Below are 20,499 nucleotides of genomic sequence, written 5' to 3'. Positions count from 1 at the left end.
TCTCTCTCTCTCTCTCTCTCTCTCTCTCTCTCCACAATGTGTTTGGGCTTACAACTTTACATTTCTGTATTTCTGGAATAGACCCTTAAGTTTTATATTTTATTCCTGGACTCTTCGTTATTGAAAAAGGAAACTTTCTCTTTGCCTGCTTGCCCTATCTCTGGCTACCAAGTTCATTCCTTTACCAGCATTGGAGCTTACTTCCTTGAAATTCTGGTATACACTGAAGACCAGCTGAGATATCCAGCCTCATGAACTTAACTAGTAGATTCTTCAAATTTCTATTGTTAGGCAGTCATTTTTGGATTACCTGGACCACAGCTTGTAAGACAGTCTAATAAATCCACTTTTTATATACATGGAGAGATTCATTCTACCAGTGCTATTCATGGAGACAACTTTGAATAATGCTGCTGTGGGTTTTTTCACCTGCCCATTGAGGAAGATGTGATGGCATTAGTGTTCAAACACTTTTTTCCTAGTCTCATTGTTCTCTAAGTATTCAACTTTCCCTGATGACTACTCTTTGTTATTATCCATTTGCCAACAGTTTGTTCCGAATTTCAGGAATGAAACTCCAAAGGAAGGGAATCATCATGCAGCTTTCTGGTAGGAGAAAGACTTCTTATCTGTTTTTAATCTGTGATCTAGTTCTTGTTTTTTTTTCCTGGTTATCTGAAGTTACTGTGACAACCAGGTAAAAATTGCCTTCAGTTCATCTGCCCTCAGTATGGTGTCACATACCTGCTGTGCCCAGATTACAACCCCCAGAGAGACCACCAGAAACCAGAGAAACCCAGACTGCAATAAGCAAGGTTTAGAAATAGTGTAATACTAACTAGTTCGGAACTGTCTCCAACACTCCATAACAGCAAGGTAGAGAGGAGTTCGGAGTCCCTCTCTTGGGTTTGCATTTTGAAAGGTATAGACTACAAGATAAGGCATCACAGGGGTTTGACATGGGTGGGAGATTTTGCTCCCTTTCCCATCCTGTTTACTCAGCTTGTTCTTTGTATTCAAAGCAAGGCTACCCTGCCCCTAAATCAGGCCATCTTCAGCAGTCTCCACCATCCAGGTGTCCAGGTGTCCTTGTGCTTTGGAATTTCTTAATGGGAGGGAAGGCCACTATCTTTAGGGGAACGTGAAGCTAGTTTCTAATTTTAAAACATTTTGCTAGGAAATTCCTTCTCATCCCTTTGAGAATGAGGGGTGTGTTCTGTCCAAATCCGTAGGTCCCCACAAAAGCCAACAAAGGAGACTGAGTCCCATATGTAAATGCAAAGAGCCTTTATTTTAATCAAGTTTGCAAACTCGCTCTGTCCACACGTCCAAGGTATTGGAATAACTAGAGAGTCTTGAGCTCAACTAGAATAGGATTTTATATTAGTAAAGGTTGGGGTGAGTGTAACAGATTACTAAAAATTGCTGCAAGAATACCAACAGCGGCAGGCAGTGGGCAGCAGGTCCCAAAGCAGCCAGTCCCAGGCAGGGACAGAGAATGAGACCATGCCACAGGTCTCTGAAGGTGGCTGGTCCCCAGTGGTGAGCCTTATGGTGGCAGCAGGTGAGAGACAGATAGATAGGCACACCCTGCAGAGTGAGGTTGAAATTTACTAGGTGGATTATGAGGGGGAAGGGAAAAGGGAGAGAAGAGCAGAAAGAGATGAGGGGGAGATAGAAGCAGGGGAAGGGGAGAAGTAGGGAGAGGGATATGGAAAAAAAGAGAGACTAAAGCCAGGGGGCGGTGGTGCACACCTTTAATCCCAGCACTTGGGAGGCAGAGGCAGTCGGATCTCTGTGAGTTTGAGACCAGCCTGGTCTACAAGAGCTAGTTCCAGGACAGGCTCCAAAACCACAGAGAAACCCCGTCTCGAAAACCAAAGAGAGGGAGAGAGAGAGAGATAGAGAGAGAGAGAGAGAAAGCCTGCAAACAGGAAGGAAGAGCTGCCTCTGGGGGATGGGAGAGTGAGTGGCCTTGGCTTATCTCTCAAACTATCCTGAAGAATCTCTGAGGTTCAGGACCCCTGATTGGCTTACCTTTGTCTAGGGGTGTCCTGGTTCCTGCTGGTAAGTGTTTCTGTCTACAGTTCGTGGAATGCTAGGAATTTTCTTTAAATGGTCTGCTCTTGGGTAGGCCTTGGGCAATCTCGGCCTGCTAGGCATTGTCTCAAAGTAAATTATTCAGACTCCAGACTCCATTTAAATGCACTGATGACCAGAGTCCCAGGTGATAATGGTTGGAAGTAAAGAACTTCCTTTGGATAACCTGCCCAGACTTAGCTTTCATGACTGGTCCCCACATTGTGAGGGTCTCACAATAACAAATATCTCCTTTTGTATCTTTACATCTCCATTTACCTGTTAATATTCTGGACATCCTTCCACCTGTGGGACAGGGACATAGTATATTGTGGCCCGCAAAAGCTAGATAGCCACATTGTGTCAAGGAGAAATATGGGAAGTGCCTGTGGAAAGCAGGAAGATAGCAGGGTCTGCTATTGGGGCCATGGACACATGCTATGGAAATGCATCCCTGCTGAACTAGAAAAGGTCTTTGGGATGAAAGGCAGGGTCAGGAACCATTGAGCTGTGTCTTTTTTTTTTAATTGAGAAAAGGAAAACAAAGTATCTGCCTCCTCCCAGCCTCCTTTTTCCCTCCCCCTCCTCCCTATTCTCCCCCTCCCCCAAACTCCTCTCCTGCTCCCTCTCCAGTCCATAGAGCAGTCAGGGTTCCCTGCCCTGTGGAAAGTCCAAGGTCTTCCCCCCTCTGTCCATGTCTAGGAAGGTGAACAACCAAACTGGCTAGGCTCCCACAAAGCCAGAACATGAAGAAGGGTCAAAACCCAGTGCCATTGTCCTTGGCTTCTCGTCAGCCCTCATTGTTCGCCCTGTTCAGAGAGTCCGGTTTTATCCCATGCTTTTTCAGACACAGTCCAGCTGGCCTTGGTGAGCTCCCACTAGATCAGCCCCCTCTTCTCAGTGGGTGGGTGCGCCTTCGTGGTCCTGACTTCCTTGCTCATCTTCTCCCTCCTTCTGCTCCTCATTGGGACCTTGGGAGCTCAGACTACAATTGGTGAACCTAAAGAAACTAAATAAGAAGGTGAACCCAAGGAAAAACATATCGTTATCCTCTTGGCTATGGGAAGTAGACAAAATTGCCGGGGAGAAAATTGGGATCTTGGGGGTGGTGTGGGATGTGGGTAAGGGGAGACGAGGAGAGAAAAGTTAGAAGGGAAGGAAGGGGGGGGAACTAGGGGAAACTGGAGGATTGGGATAAAGGAAGTTTGGACAGGGGAGCACGGAACCACAATTCTTAGTTAAGGGAGCCACTTTAGGGTTGGCAAGAGACTTGACCCTAGAGTGGCTCCCAGGAGCCCATGGTGATGTCCCCAGGTAGTCCCTTGGGCAGCTGAGGATAGGCAACCTGAAATGATCCTATCCTATAGCAATAATGACAAATATCTTGCATACCACCATAGAACCTTCATCTGGTGATGGATGGAGATAGAGACAGAGACCCACACTGGAGCTGTGTCTTTAATTTTTATTTTTTAAATTTTTATTTAATTAGTTTATTTATTAATTTTTTTTTTCAAGACAGGATTTCTCTGTAGCTTTGGAGCCTTTCCTGGAACTAGCATTTGTAGATTTCTTTCTTTTTTTCTTTCTCTCTTTAATTTTTTATTTAATTTTTTTTTTTACTTTTAGTTTTTAGAGACAGGGTTTCTCTGCACCTTTCTAACCTGTCCTGGAACTAACTAGCTCTTGTAGATCTATCTATCTATCTATCTATCTATCTATCTATCTATCAACTATCTATCTATCTATCATCTATCTATTGTCTTGCAAGATAGGATTTCTCTGTAGCTTTCCAGCTTTCCTGTAAATAGCTCTTGTAGACCAGGCTGGTCTAGAAATCAAAGAGATTCACCTACCTCTGCCCCCCACGTGCTGGAATTAGAGGCCTGCACCTCCACTGTCACCACCCTGCTGAGCCTTGTCTTTAAACTGAGTAGGACTCTATGGGAGGTGCTCTTGTCACTCAGGCCTCACTAGCCAATCAGGCCCGCCAGGTGTCCTGCAAGTCAGAAATTTTGCAAGATTCTTCCTGAGGAGGCATAGGCAGAGGGGGCCAAGGTGGAGGCAGCCTAGGCTGCGGCAACCTCAGCCATTTTCAAGCTGGACTTTGAGGACAAGTCCGCCTCAGTGGTTTTGTGTGCTCTGCTGTGAGTGCAGGAAGCTGAGCAAGGAGCATGGGCAAGTTGGAAAACCATGATGTGGTGAGCTTGGGGCTATTCTCAGACCGGGAGAGGCGGCTAGTTGAGCCTTGGAGACAGTGTGCTGTATCCTCCTATAGCCACGTGGGAGCCATTGACCAGATGTAGAGTTCATCCTGTTTCTGCCTGGTCCTGCTGGTCCTGCATGCCCCAGCAGGGTCTGCGCGATTCCGCGTGATTCTGCATGTTCTTTGAAATTTCCGAGTGGCTGTCAGCCTCTGAGTAACTTCACTATCCTTACTGCGCCTGTTAGAGATTTGGGAATGGGACTGTGCTTTGAAATACCATTGCTGCTGACTTCCCTGTGAAATGCAGGCTCCCTTAGTGCTTGTATTGTCGCAATGAAACATAGATTTGCCAAAGTCACAAAGAACTTCTGTCCCGGAAGTTCTGCTCCTTGAACATTTACTATTTAGGTTTAGGATCCCTCAGGAGTTAATTCTGTGGAGCTTATAAATAGTATTTCCTGTATAAGTAACACTCCAATGCTAAACTGTTTTAAAGGATCACAACATTAGGAAGACTGAGAACAGCTGGTTTATATTAATATCTCCTATAGCTCAGGCTTCCCTCACACTATGTAACTGAAAATTGCTTTGAACACCTAATCCTGCTTTTGCTACCCAGTGCTGGAAAGACAATCCTGCAACTCCTTACAAGCTGGAGCTTGACTGGTCTGTGGGAAGGAGAAATAGATTAGTGAAAGAGTATCCTCCAACTTCTCCATATTTTATTGTGAATTTAAAAGTGAAGTAGGACCTGTGTAAGAATTTAGTTCACTGACCAACTGTAAAGCAAGCATAGTCACAAAAGAAAAGGATGGGCAATAAAGAGGGTGAAAGCGTTTCTGCTGTGACAGTAGTGGATATTAGCAATGAGTAGTGATACCCCAAACACCATGCCTTCAAGAATCGGTATAAAATTCGAACTTATTATTAAACCAAATTATTGTAGTTACAGTGAAAGACCTGGCTAACTCCAGTTATCCCCAAAGAAAGCCCTGGATAAATCCAGGTGTCCTCCCCCCCTCCCCCAAGCAGGAAGAAAATAGCCAAAAATCTAACCAGGAAGAGAAGAATCAGGAATCTAGCATTAGCCAGTTTGGTGACTGTGTTTCAGGAACTAGCTGAAGTTAAAGTTGGGCTGTAATCTTGAGAATAATCTTGAGAAACAGGGAGTTTCCCCCATTGTGCTCTGTTTTAAGAACTAGCAGATTATGACCTTGGGAGTGTTTTTGGGAGGCAGGGAGTTGCCCCTTTGTGTTCTTCACTGGTGTTTTCGGGATTTTCTGTGACACTCCCTGCCAATTCCAGTTAACTGGGCTGTGGTTTCTTCTCTTAAAAATCACTTCTCGCGGTCACTCAGGGTCGAACTCTTTCTCTGCTTGGGTTATGAGTCTTGGCCCCAGTGCACTGGTTCTCGTTTCATCTCATGTCATGGATTAAAGCCTTGTGTGATTGATTGCAGCAAGGATGGTCTCTCTTGAGTTTTGGTGGGGGTCCTGTTATCCCGAGACTTGAGTGAGAGTCTCCCCTCACCGGGGGTCTTTCAACATTAGTTCAAGCAAACTAGAAGAACTGGATAAAATGGTGTGGTCCTGCCTAACATGACTATACCCTGAGAAAAATGATGTGAGATGTACTTGGAGTGCTCTAATACAGATCCCTAGTCTCTGGAGCACATGACCATGAAGCTTGTTTCAACTTTTTAACCATATTTTTTGATATCATAATTACATTATTTTCACTATCTCTCTCTTGCTTCCAACTGTTTCCATGGAACCTTTATCATGTTCTAATCCATGGCCTCTTTTTGTTTAACAGTTACTGTTTGAATGTGTCCTGTGTTTGGTTGCATGACCTCACCTCTATGAAGTAAAGGGTTGGCTACTGTTGAGGTTGATTGCGTAATGGAATGTGTACACGTAGGACCCTATGCCTTGGAGGAGGAACAGACAGTGCTCTGGGGGAATGAGGTATTGTACTAATTGTTTTCTATTTCCATCCATTTGCATGCAAAATTAGAGAAGTCATTGTTTTTTACCGCAGCGTACTACTCTAGTGTGTATATATTCCATACTTTCTTCATCCATTCTTCCATTGAAGGGCATCTAGGTTGTTTCCAGGTTCCGGCTATCACAAATAATACTGCTATGAACATAGTTGAACAAATGCTTTTGACATGTGATAGAGCATCTCTTGGGTAAATTCCCAAGAGTGGTATTGCTGGGTCCAGGGGTAGGTTGATCCCGAATTTCCTGAGAAACCGAAACACTGACTTCCACAGTGGTTGCACAAGATTGCATTCCCACCAGCAATGGATGAGGGTACCCCTTCCTCCACAGCCTCTCCAGCAAAGGCTATCATTGGAGTTTTTTATTTTAGCCATTCTGACAGGTGTAAGATGATATCTCAAAGTTGTTTTGATTTGCATTTCCCTGATTGCTAAGGAAATTGAGCAGGACCTTAAGTGTCTTTTGGCCATTTGAACTTCTTCTGTTGAGAATTCTCTGTTCAGTTCAGTGCCCCATTTTTTAATTGGGTTAATTAGCATTTTAAAGTCTAGTTTCTTGAGTTCTCTATATATTTTGGAGATCAGACATTTGTCTGTTGCGGGGTTGGTGAAGATCTTCTCCCAGTCAGTAGGTTGCCTTTGTTTCTTAGTGACAGTGTCCTTTGCTTTACAGAAGCTTCTCAGTTTTAATAGGTCCCATTTATTCAATGTTGCCCTTAATGTCTGTGCTTCTGGGGTTATACCTAAGAAGCGATCACCTGTGCCCATCTGTTGTAGGGTATTTCCCACTTTCTCTTCTATCAGGTTCAGTGTTTTCGGGCTGATATTGAGGTATTTAATCCATTTGGACTTGAGTTTTGTGCACGGTGATAGATATGGGTCTATTTTCATTCTTCTACAGGTTGACATCCAGTTGTGCCAGCACCATTTGTTGAAGATGCTTTCTTTCTTCCATTGTATACTTTTAGCTTCTTTATTGAAAATGAGGTGTTCATAGGTTTGTGGGATAAAATCTGGGTCTTCTATACGATTCCATTGGTCGACTTCTCTGTTTTTATGCCAGTACCACCCTGTTTTCATTACTGTAGCTCTGTAATAGAGTTTGAAGTCAGGGATGGTAATGCCTCCAGAAGATCCTTTATTGTATAGGATTGTTTTGGCTATCCTGGGTTTTTTGTTTTTCCATATAAAGTTGATTATTGTCCTCTCCAGATCTGTGAAGAATTTTGATGGGATCTTGATGGGGATTGCATTGAATCTATAAATTGCCTTTGGTAGAATTGCCATTTTTACTATGTTGATCCTCCCAATCCAAGAGCAAGGGATGTCCATCCATTTTTTGGTATCCTCTTCAATTTCTTTCTTCAATGCCTTAAAGTTCTTGTCATATAGATCTTTCACTTCCTTGGTTAGATTTACCCAAAGATATTTTATGCTGTTTGTGGCTATCGTGAATGGAGAAGCTTCTCTGATTTCCCTCTCTGCTTCCTTATCCTTTGTGTATAAGAGGGCGACTGATTTTTTGGAGTTGATCTTGTATCCTGCCACATTACTAAAGCTGTTTATCAGCTGTAAAAGTTCTTTGGTGGAGTTTTGGGGGTCGCTTATGTACACTATCATATCATCTGCGAATAACGAAAGTTTAACTTCTTCCTTTCCAATTCGAATCCCCTTGATCCCATTATGTTGTCTTATTGCTATTGCTAGAACTTCCAGCACTATATTGAAGAGGTATGGCGAAAGTGGACAGCCTTGTCGTGTTCCTGAGTTAAGCGGGATGGCTTTGAGTTTCTCTCCGTTTCATTTGATGTTAGCTGTCGGCTTGCTGTATATAGCTTTTATTATATTTAGGTATGATCCTTGTATCCCTAATCTCTCCAAGACTTTTAACATAAATGGATATTGAATTTTGTCAAATACTTTTCCAGCATCTAATGAAATGATCATATGGTTTTTTTTTCTTTCAGTTTATTTATATGCTGGGTTACATTGATAGATTTTTGTATGTTGAACCAGCCCTGCATCTCAGGAATGAAGCCTACTTGATCATAATGGATAATTTTTCGGATGTGTTCTTGGATTCGGTTTGCCAGGAATTTGTTGAGGATTTTTGCATCGATATTCATGAGTGAGATCGGCCTGTAATTCTTTTTCCTGGTTGAGTCTTTGTGTGGTTTTGGTATCACAGTAACTGTAGCTTCATAAAAGGAATTTGGTAATGACCCTTCTGTTCTATATTGTGGAATACGTTGAGGAGTATAGGTATTAGGTCTTCTTGGAAGTTCTGGTAGAATTCCACATTGAAACCATCTGGCCCTGGGCTTTTTTTGGTAGGGAGGTTTTTGATAACAGCTTCCAATTCTTCGCGACTGACAGGTCTGTTTAGATTGTTCACCTGGTCTTGGTTTAATTTTGGTAAATGGTATTTATCTAAAAAAGTGTCCATTTCTTTTACATTTTCCAGTTTAGTGGCATACAGGCTTTTGTAGTAAGATCTAATGATTCTCTGAGTTTCCTCTGCTGCAGAGAAGAAGGTATATTCTTTCCTATTTGGGTGGAATGTTCTATAGATGTCTGTTAAGTCCATTTGCTTCATTACCTCCATTAATTCTCTTATTTCTCCGTTAGGTTTCTGGCTGATTGACCTGTCCATTGGTGAGAGAGGAGTGTTGAAGTCTCCTACTATTAGTGTGTGCGGTTTGATGGCTGCCTTAAATTTTAGCAATGTTTCTTTTATGTACGTTGGTGCTTTTATGTTAGGGGCATAGATGTTCAGGATTGAGACTTCCTCCTGATGAACTGTTCCTGTTATGAATATAAAATGCCCCTCTCCATCTCTTCTGATTGATTTAAGTTTGAAGTCAACTTTGTTAGAGATTAGTATGGCCACACCTGCTTGTTTCTTAGGTCCATTTGCTTGATAGGCCTTTTCCCAACCCTTTACTCTGAGTAGGTGCCTGTCTTTGTGGTTGAGGTGTGTTTCTTGTAAACAGCAGAATGTTGGATCCTGTTTTCTTATCCAGTCTCTTAGCCTGTGCCTTTTTATAGGTGAGTTGAGTCCATTGACATTAAGTGATATTAATGACCAGTGGTTGTTAACTCCGGTCATTTATTTTTTAGTCGTAGAGTTTGTGTGTTTCCCTTCTTTGGTTTGTGTTGATGAAGGGTCTCTAGATGTCTGAGTTATTGTGGTCATTGTTGGACTCCTTGGTTAGTTAGACCCCATAACTTGTCTTCCAGAAAGAGTAAGAGTTTGTGCTGGCAATATGGCCCAGAATGCTGGCATTTCAAAATGGCGCAGCTTTTTTATTATTGATTTTGTTTTGATTTCTACCTCTAAATCAGGAAAACCTCTCTTAAAGAGCCACAGCATGTCATCAGTAAGCAAAGCCCATCTGGGGAAATAAATGCAGCTAAGCTTCATTTTTTAGTGTCTAGAATTCCTTTCCAAGCTCTCTAAGATCTCTAAGATCCTATAGCTCTGCTACAGGCCAAAAGTATTTCCTTTATTAACCAGTGATAATCACAGCATACAGAGGGGAATCCCACAATATGAGTTTCTATAGCCTCAACCTATTTCCTGTTCTTTGGGCCTATTGTGTTGTGATTGAAACTAAACAGTCAGCTTTTTTCTTTTGCTGTCATAACTTCCCCACCATTATGAACTCTATCACTAAACCACATAAGATTCAGTAGAATTAACTGCTGTCTAGTGCTAAGGTGGTTTGGTAGCGTACTCTTTTCAGTTTTGTTTGTTTATTTTTGAAGACAAGGTTTCTCTGTGTATCCCTAGCTATCTTGAAAATAGCTCTCTATATATACAATGATGGCTCCAAACTCAGAGATCCTCTGGCTCTGACTTCCAAGTGCTGCGATTAAAAGTGGGCCAGCATTCCTGGCTTTTTTGTTTTTATATTGTTGTATGATGGTTTTGTTCCTATCAAGCATATGCTGTTGTACTGAGTTTCACCCATGTCTTTTTTTTTCACCCATGTCTTGAATTTTAAAATTTTACAGAGTGTGTATCATTATGTTTCTCAGGATGGCATGTATTCATGACATTAATACTGCCTGTGCCTTCCTAGTCATTGGATTGCAGGTGCATACCCTTTTTCCTGCCTGTGTTTGTTTGTCTTGAATTTTTATTTTAAAAAGAGTGTTTAACCTGTATGCATGGATATGCACCATGTGAGTACCTGGTTCTTATATTGATCAAAACATGGTACTAGAAACCCTGAACTTGGAATAATGGATAGTTATGATCCCCCATGAGCCCACCTATATGCAAGACCAGGAGGACTCTGTACTGTTGAACCATCTTTCCTGCTCTGTGTTGATTATTTGTCATCAGCATATTAATTGCTATTGTTTTCATTTGTCCATTTGTAACTTTTTAAACATACCGGGCCTTTTAGTAAAAGCTTATTTATGTTGCAGTTTAAATTGGGGCACTTCATGTTTCTGGTTGATGAATAAAGAGTTGAAGTAAATGCATAACTCTTTGTTGAAACATCAGCAAAAATCTATGAGTTATTTCTATCTTTAATGTTTGTTTTATCATTTTTTATGTGAAACAGGTATTTAATATGTATTTCTAAATTTCCTAGAAGTGATGGCATGGACTAGGCTTATATTCAACTCAGATGCAGATAGAGAAATACATGCCTCTACCTTCTGAGTGCAAGGATAAGAGGCATGATTCACCGCATCTATCTTTTTTCATCTTACTTTTCTTTTTTGTAGTTAGGACATAACCATTCGTACAATTTCTATTATCTTAACTCTGTACTGTTGATCTGTTTACATATCGTTTATTTCTGGTTAGTAGCCATTTCTCTTGCAAGGTGAGCCATTCAAAGGGTTTAGATATGACAGAGGTGAACCTCCTATTCAGTTTGCTTCTAAAGTGACTCATTGATTAAATTATGATGTCTATGTCATGGAATAAGTATGGAGAGCACCAGAATTATATGACTATACTGTCAACAAAGTATATATTAAAAGTGTTGTCAAACTCATGCTTTCTGTTGTACACATGTATGGGATATTTTAGAATGCAGTGACCTATGATGACATGCATATCAACTTCACTTTGGAAGAATGGGCTTTGCTGGATCCTTCCCAGGAGAATCTCTACAAAGATGTGATGGGGGAGATCTACTGGAACCTCGCTAGTATAGGTAAGACTTAATTATCTTTCATGTTTCAAATAAGGAGACAACTATTCATTGGTTAGTGATACTCTTTTGTAATATTATTGAGATAAAAGAATGGGGTAAATAAATCAGGCATGGTTGTAAGGTTTGCTTCAAATGCAAACTAAACTTTTTTACAATTTTTAATATAACATACATTTTTTCTGGCACTATATTTTTAGGATACAGTTGGAAAGATCATAATATTGAAGAACATTGTCAAAGTTCTAGAAGACATGAAAGGTAATTTTCATGTATAACCTGATACAAATGTATCTCTGAAGAATTTGTAATGTATCCTATATGTTATAAAGTAAATCAACAGTGTAAATAATAAAGTGCCTCAGTGATTATTAAATACTTACAAAATCATATACCTTGATTTCAGATAGGTGAACTGCACTTGCAATTCATTCTTTTTTTTTTTACTAAAAAAGTTCCACCTCCTCCCTGTGTCCCTTTTCCCTCCCTCTCCTTTCACTCCCCTCCTCTCACTGCCCTCCTCCCACTCCCCTCCCCCTTCCTCTCCAATCCGAAGAGCAGTCAGTGTTCCCTTCCCTGGGGGAAGTTCAATGTCCTTCCCCCTCCATTTAGGTCTAGGAAGGTGAGCATCCAAACAGCCTAGACTCCCACAAAATCAGTACATGCGGTAGGATCAAAACCCAGTACCATTTTCCTTGGCTTCTCAGCAGCCCTCATTGTCCATCATGTTCGGAGAGTCCGGTTTTATCTCATGCTTTTTCAGTCCCAATCCAGCTGGCCTTGGAGAGCTCCCGTTATATCAGCCCCACCATCTCAGTGGGTAGGTGCACCCTTCGTGGTCCTGACTTCCTTGCTCATGTTCTCCCTCCTTCTGCTCCTCATTTGGACCTTGGGAGCTCAGTCCAGTGCTCTAATGTGGGTCTCTCTCTCTATCTCCATCCATCACCAGATGAAAGTTCTATGGTGATATACAAGATATTCATTAGTATGGCTGTAGGATCAGGCCATTTCAGGCTTTCTCTCCTCAGCTGCCCAAGGACCAAGCTGAGGACTTCTCTCTGGACCCCTAGGAACCCCTCTAGGGTCAAGACTCTTGCCAACCCTAAAATGGCTCCCGGAATTAAGATTCCCTGCTCCCATATTCACCCTTCCTTTATCCCAACCATCCCATTCCCCCAAGCTCTCCCCATCCTCCCCTTCTAACTTTTCTATCCCATCTCCCCTTTCCCCCATCCCACACCACCCCCTATTTCCCAAAAAGATGAACATGGGATGTCCTCACTCATAATTAATTTCTAGCCATAAATAAAGGACATTGAGCCTATAATTTATAATCCTAGAGAAACTACATAAGTAGGTGAAACCAAATTAAAACATATAGTTATCCCCCTGCATATTGGAAGTAGACAAAATTACTGGGCAAGTCATTCTTTTAAGAAAGAAGTCAAGGAAACAATGTCTTAACCTATATTACCATTTGATTCATAGTACAATGAGAGCTATACTGAAAAATTGCCAATCCATTTATTTCATATTATTCATATTATAAAAGATATTCATGTTGAAAATGTGATAAGTATATCTGCAAAACTCTCTATTACACTAATAGTCCATAGAGAGAGTAGTTTTACCCATATACTTGTTAAGTTTAATGAGGGGGCAGTTAGAGTCACAAATCAACGGGTAGCTGTTGTGGAGAGACCTTAATCCAGATACCACAAGTCTATGAGGACATAAAGTCAAACTGTGAAGTTAATGTGAAAACCTTATATTTGTTATTCTACCTTGAGTAGGTATATCATATGTTACTCTGGACACAAACTACGTGAGCATAGGGATCTGAAAAGGTATAACATACCTCTCTCTCTCTCCGAATAGACAGAAGAAATGTAGCCTACACCATGCTGAGTATACTTGTTGAATTTGAGTACAAGTATACAAGTAATTGATTTTCTACTCTTATTGTTAATCTATCAAAAAGCTCACATTTCAGAAAAGTACCATGAGTACTAGGAGTGTGTAAATACTTCTGTTTGTCCTAGTTCATTAGAAAATATAGTATCACACACAGTATTGAAAACTTTATTAATACAATAAGAGTGGGGAAGCTCTGAGTTTTTCAGTTCTCTTCAAATACATGATAATTCTCATACAGAAAAAAAAAGATTCTGTAAATGTGAACCATGTAATAAAGGCTGTTATCAGTTATCTTTAAAGATGAAAAGCAAGCTTTAATGAAGGGGAAAAACAAGATTGTTAACATGGTGATAAAACCTTAACATATAATTCCTCTTTAAAATAGGACTAAATTGTAAAATTAATTTATGCAGATAAAAAAATTAAACAATGTATTAAATGTAGTAATGCTTTCACATGTACCATTATCATTGTAGGCATGAAAGAAGTCAAAGTAGAGAGAAAACTTCTGGATATACTGAATGTGTTAAAGCCTTCACATGTGACAGTCATCTTCACAGGCATGAGAAAACACATACTAGATTGAAACCCTATGAAGAAAATGAGTGTGGTAAAGCCTTTTCACAACACAGTCCTCTTCAAATGCATAAAAGAACATACACTGGAGAGAAACGACATGAATGTAATCAGTGTGGTAAAGCCTTTGCTCATCACACTCATTTAAAAATTCATGAAAGAAGCCATACTGGAGAGAAACCCTATGAATGTAATCACTGTGGTAAAGCCTTTGCACGCCACAGTCATCTAAAAATTCATGAAAGAACCCATACTGGAGAGAAACCCTATGAATGTAATCACTGTGGTAAAGCCTTTGCACGCCACAGTCATCTAAAAATTCATGAAAGAACCCATACTGGAGAGAAACCCTATGAATGTAATCAGTGTGGTAGAGCCTTTGTACAACAGAGTCATCTACAAGTTCATGAAAGGAGCCATACTGGAGAGAAACCATATGAATGTAATCAGTGTGGTAAAGCCTTTGCAAAACACAGTCATCTACAAGTTCATGAAAGAACACATACTGGAGAGAAACCCTATGAATGCTATCACTGTGGTAAAGCCTTTGCACAATATAGTCATCTACAAACGCACGAAAGAAGCCATACTGGAGAGAAACCCTATGAATGCAATCAGTGTGGCAAAGCCTTTGCATGCCACAGTTATCTACAAAGACATGAAAGGAGCCATACTGGAGAGAAACCCTATGAATGTAATCACTGTGGTAAAGCCTTTCCACGCCACAGTTATCTACAAAGTCATGAAAGAACCCATATTGGAGAGAAACCCTATGAATGTAATCACTGTGGTAAAGCCTTTGCACGCCACAGTCATCTAAAAATTCATGAAAGAACCCATACTGGAGAGAAACCCTATGAATGTAATCAGTGTGGTAGAGCCTTTGTACAACAGAGTCATCTACAAGTTCATGAAAGGAGCCATACTGGAGAGAATCCCTATGAATGTAATCAGTGTGGTAGAGCCTTTGCACGTTACAGTAATCTACGAAGACATAAAAGAAGCCATACTGGAGAGAAACCATATAAATGTAATCACTGTGGTAAAGCCTTTGCATGCCACAGATCATCAAAGGAATAAAAGAAGCCATACTGGAGTGAAGCCCTATGAATGTAACCAGAGTGGTAGAGCCTTTGCTCATCACAGTAGTCCCCAAAGACATAAAAAAAAAACCCATACTGGAGAGAAACCCTTTGAATGTAATCAGTGTTGAATGTAATCAGCCTTTACATGTCAAGGTAGTCTTCGAAAACATAAAAGAAACCCATACCATAGAGAAACATTATGACTGTAATTAGTGTGTTAATTCTTTGTTTATCACAGTCATCTTCAAAGACATGAACTAACAGTTTCTGGAGAGAAACCCTATGAATGTAATGAGTGTGGTAAAGCCTTTTCACTTCACAGTACTCTAAATGCATGAAAGATCACACACTGGACATAAACTCTATGAATGTAATCAGTGTGGTAAAGCATTTGCATGTATGAATAATCTAAATCATAAGAAAATTCATATTGCAGAATAATCCTATAAATTTTCAGTGTGATCAAATTTTGTACTTTATATAAGAGCAAAACTTTTTGTATGCAACAATCTGTTAAAATCTTTGTATATTATAGTAGATATTGAGTACCTGAAAAAGATACTGAGGACTTCTTATTATAAAGTATTTGGTAAGATCTTTAGCCAAAACTCTTAGAATCAGCTACACAGTGATTTGGGATTCCCCTCTGTATTCTGTGAATGTATTTTGTTAACATTGTTTAATAAAGAAGCTGCTTTGTGTCTGTTATGGTTTTGGTCCCTTTAAGAGACAAGCCACACCCACTCCCCTCCCCATCTGCTGATGCAGGCTGATTTTCAGCTTCATGCCTGAGCTTGTTCTCTTTTCCATCTTGCCCTTGGAGAGGCAGCTTCGCTTCTGCCTCTCTCCCCACTTCTCTGCTTCCCCCCTTCTCTCTCTCTCTCTCTCTCTCTCTCTCTCTCTCTCTCTCTCTCCCTCTCTCCCTCTCTCTCTGTCCCCCCTTCACCCTTCCTCCTCCATAGCCCCCTGAATAAACATTCTACCTCACCCTGCATTTCTTGTCTATCCATGTTTCTGTCTTCTGCCTGCCCGCCTGCCATGTGTCTCCCTGCCTGGGACCAGCCATTGCATGGACCAGTAGCCCTCTCTGCCTGGGGCCCACTGCCTGCTGCCATATGGCAGCCACCACTGCTCTGAGACCAGCAGCTGTCTCTGCCTGGGACTGGCTGCTCCAGGGCCCACTGCCTTCCACCACCTCGGGACCGGCAGCCATTTCTGCCTGGGACTGGCTGCTCCCAGAGCCCACTGCCTGCCACCACATGGCCCGCTACCACCATTTGGGACCTATAGCATTTCTGCTGCCTACTGCCGTGGGGATCTTGCAGCATTTTTTTAAAAAAAACAACAGTGTCTATGGCAGGGCAGAATAGAGCAAGACAGAAATTCCACACAGAGACAGAGGAGAAAAGAAAGTGTAGTCAGACTCCATGTATCTGCTGAAGAAAGCAATACCCTGGAAACTTCCTGGAAAATCACAAGTCTTGTGGTAAAATACAAAATAATAGGAACGGGTTAATTAAATATGTCAGAGTTAGTTAATAAGAATCCTGAGCTAGCTGGGCCGTGGTGGTGTACACCTTTAATCCTTGCACTTGGGAGGCAGAGGCAGGTGGATATCTGTGAGTTCGAGTCCAGCCTGGTCTACAAGTGGTAGTTCTAGTACCAGCTCCAAAGCCACAGAGAAACCCTGTCTCAAAAACCAAAAAAAAAAAAAAAAAAAAATTCTGAGCTAATAGGCCAAGCAGTGTTTTAATTAATAGATATTCTATGTGATTATTACAGTCTAGGGAGCCAGGAATGAACAAGAATCCTCTGCCTATAACACAAGACTATTTCTTCTATAGAAATAAATTTGCAGTGTTAACAATCGTTTCAAGCATTATGCCCTTTTTATATGGTTTTTATTTAGAAACTCATGGTAAAAACGAGTATATGAAGCTCTTTGTATAGGGTAAATGGGCCAGCCAAAGAAACACATCCTGACCCTGAAACTAGAGCCAGTGAAGTACATAATTTTGACTCTGAAACTGAATTCAAAGAAATATATCCTGACTCCAAAATCAAGACAAAGAAACATACTTTGTTCCTGAATCCAGAGCCAATGAAAGAAACACCTGACCCTGAAACCAGTCTCAAAAGGTTTTTAAGGGGTAAGTAAAATAACACACTTTGACTCTGAAACAAAAGCCAAAGATACACACTCTATTCTTGATCAACTGAGCACAAAACCAGCTAATCCCTAAACTGGAGATCTACCAACCCCTGAGCATGCAATTCAGCCAATCTCTGCATTGTTCAAGATTAGAGATGAACATTGAACCAATTCCCACCCTGAGAATCTTCTCCCTGGGAAAATTCTGTCCCTATGAGTCCTATATAAGTTCTATACCCGTTCAGTTGGCATCTGCCCATTTCTGTCCTAGCAGAGGCAGCCCCTCTCCTGGATTCTTCCCTTCCAAATAAATTTCTTGAATGAGTTTTGGGTGAAGAACTTTCACTGGAGTGATAAGAAACTGTTGGATTCTAACAGAGAAGCTTTGATCACCTCTGCTGGCAAACTCTCTTAAAAAAACAGGGCAGAAGTAGCAATGCTTCACCAGAGACTGGAACATTTCAGCAAGAGTTTCCCATTAACTCCAGTGAAGCAGAGAAGTAACAATTTGGGCTGAAGCTGAGAAATTCACCTCTGTATTAGAAAACTCCCTAGTGTGGTGGAACAGTGAAGCATTGGAAACCTCTGCTAGAAAACTCCCTTAGAAAAGTAGAGCAGAACAGCAATAGACATCTCTGCTTTGAAGCTCTCTTAACAGAATGAAACAGGGCCCATATGTGATGCCTTTCTTGGAGAGGAGCAGTATATCCTGCATGAAGAACCTCTACCACTGGACAACAGCCTCGGGTATAGCTGGACTTTACAATAGTCAGTATGTATCAGGGACCATCTTTGACAAGTATACCACTTACCAGGGTAGGGGCATGGGGAATCGAAAAATAAGTAAAGAGAATGAAGACACAGTGAGAAGAATGAAGCTGAAGCATAGATAGAGAGGGAGTTCCAGTGAATACTGAAGTCGGCCTGCATTTAATTTTTCATATACTTTTATACCCTGATACAACAGGGGGAAGAAGACAAAAGACTGCTTTAACGTGATGCATAGGACAAATAAATCAGTTCCTTGCTTCAATACTTTGAGCCATCAAGTCCATAATTATTGAGAAAAACATTCTGTTATTCAGGCAGTGAATCCACCCTATACTAAGTACCTTAAAGGCAGTCATTCCCTCGGTCAACCTCTTAATTCAAAAGGAGAAGTATGTTTGAATTCTCTCCCTTTCCTCAAGGGGGAACAGATTTACCTGTGTGGGCCCTCTTATAGTCCAAAACACAAGACAACCACATCTTAGGTCAGGGTGTGGAACCACACCTGGTAACAACTTTAGCACCCTCAAACTCTGACCTTCAGGTGGATTTGGACCTCCACAAGGATACCTTTTCTCCTCATAGCTGTAGGTATCCAGTGCACTTTCCCTTCACAGCTGTAGGCAAGGCCTGACTCTTACAGTCAGGATACCTTTTTTCAGAGCTCTAGGTATCAGCAGACCTTGCTTCTACAACTTCAGTTATAGCCAGACTTCTCACCAGTCAGTTAGGGTTAGGAGTTAGGGTTAGGGGTGTTAGGGTTTAGGGTTAGCAGTTAGGCTTAGGCAATTGGATGTTTTTCTATGTATGTATAGTGGTCTGGACTGGCATCTGGTCTCTTAGAGTGTTAAGCACATCTGTTCAGGCCCTTCTGACTTTTAGAGTCTCCATTGAGAAGGCGCATATAATTCTAGTATGTCTGCCTTCCTATGTTACTTGATTTTTTCCTTTGCATCTTTAATATTCATTTTTTTATTATTATTAGTGTCAAGGATAATTTTTTTTCTGGCCCAATCTATTTGGTGTTTTGTATGCTTCTTGTTCCTTTATCGGCTTCTCCTTTAAGTTATGGAGATTTCTTCTAGAATTTTGTTAAAAATAATTTCTCAGCCTTTGAACTAGAATTCTTATCCTTCCTCTATCCCTATTATTCATAGGTTTTATCTTTTCATAGAGTCTGATTTCCTGGATTTTTTTCAGGAAACATTGAGGTTTAATATTTTTTTTAAAATTACCATTTCTGCTTTTGTGTCTTCAACACTTGAGATTCTTCTATCTCTTGTGTTCTGTTTGTGAAGCTTGACTCTGTACTTCTTATCTGAATTCTTTAATTTTTCATTTCTAGTATATCCTCAATTTGGGGCTTCTCTATTGATCCTATTTCCCTTTTCAGGTCTTTAACAGCATTTTGTATTTCCTTTCTGCTATCTCCTTGCATTTTACTGGATTTCTTCAAGGGATATGTTAGTTTCCTCTTTAAGGACCTCTATCTTCATATGGGTGGTTTTCAGGTCATTGTCTTGTGCTTGAAGTATATTGGGATATTCAGGGCCTGCTGTTTTGGAGGATAGCTGAACTCTTATGTAGTCATATTCCTCTGAGTCTTATTGTGTTCTTATACTGGAATAAAAGAATCCACGATTAGGATGACAGGAGATATAGATGCTGATTTATGGGTTTGACTTTGTTTGGTGGGTGTTTCTTCCCCTGGTTTTTATTTTCTTTATTGATTTTTGGAACGTATGATATCTGTATGTTGCCTGTTAGGAAATTTTCCTTGAAGCTGATAGCTGTAGTCACTAGGGATTTTAGATAAAATGTGTTTCTGTATATTTGGAGCTTACACTTAGAAATAGAGAAAGACTAGGGTCTGAAGGCATTCACAGGAGAAAGAAGAAGAGAGCAAAACATGGTCTGCTTATTTCACCTCCTTTGAATGTGGGGAGGCAGTGAAAAGAGATAAGCCCAGAAGTTCTGTTATAGCAGTGGGTATGGGACTTGAGGGTTAGACCTAAGGAACAAAGTAAAGGGAAAATTGCCAGCCTTCACACTTTCTTAGCCAAAGTGAACTGTGGCTTATTGGGGGGTGCTTCCTAGTTGTAGGCTCATATGAAGCAACAAATGGGGAGACGACGTTTAAGAGGGGAAAGTCTATAGGACCTACAGGTGTCAGCACACAGAAAAGGAAGATTGAAGCCCATTATCTACTGCATAGATAGGGATGAGACTAGGAAAGTGGGTTTGAAGGAGAGGAAGAAGTTTGAAGGTCTTTAGTTAGCTAATCTGCTTCCCTTTCCTGTTCAGCTAGTATGTTTGCAGGGAATGTCGGCTGGTGTTGAGGGATGGGATAATGGTATGAGTTGGAGGAGAAGATCTTTGTGATCAACTGGGGATGGGGTCAGAGAGGAAAGGGAGACAGCAGCAGGTTTCCTGCTACAGAACTGGCATAAGAGTTTGGGGGTTGTATCTGGAGAACAGAAGGAGAGGTGTGGACATAATATCTGCACACTGTTGCCCTGGCAGGAGCAGTTCTT

The 20,499-nt window shown here is 41.0% G+C and overlaps 1 protein-coding gene across 6 annotated transcripts in view; it reads left to right on the top strand.

Annotated features, from left to right (window-relative positions):
* The first annotated feature begins 11,349 nt into the window (after nt 1-11,349).
* LOC142836862 (uncharacterized) overlaps nt 11,350-20,499 on the top strand; it is a 63,214-nt gene continuing 54,064 nt past the window's right edge. The window contains exons 1-4 of one of the 6 annotated variants that reach the window (XM_075951519.1): nt 11,365-11,470; nt 11,668-11,728; nt 13,861-13,874; nt 14,046-15,040. In XM_075951519.1, the coding sequence (XP_075807634.1) occupies nt 11,365-11,470; nt 11,668-11,728; nt 13,861-13,874; nt 14,046-15,040 (1,176 nt within the window). Of the gene's footprint in view, nt 11,471-11,667; nt 11,729-13,860; nt 15,041-20,499 lie in introns of those variants that run through there. The other 5 variants (XM_075951517.1, XM_075951515.1, XM_075951514.1 and 2 more) reach the window with 5 other exon arrangements.

This window comes from Microtus pennsylvanicus, chromosome 17 (assembly GCF_037038515.1).
Source record: "Microtus pennsylvanicus isolate mMicPen1 chromosome 17, mMicPen1.hap1, whole genome shotgun sequence".
In the NCBI taxonomy this organism is placed as follows: domain Eukaryota; kingdom Metazoa; phylum Chordata; class Mammalia; order Rodentia; family Cricetidae; genus Microtus; species Microtus pennsylvanicus.
This window is presented reverse-complemented; position numbering and strand designations above follow the sequence as displayed.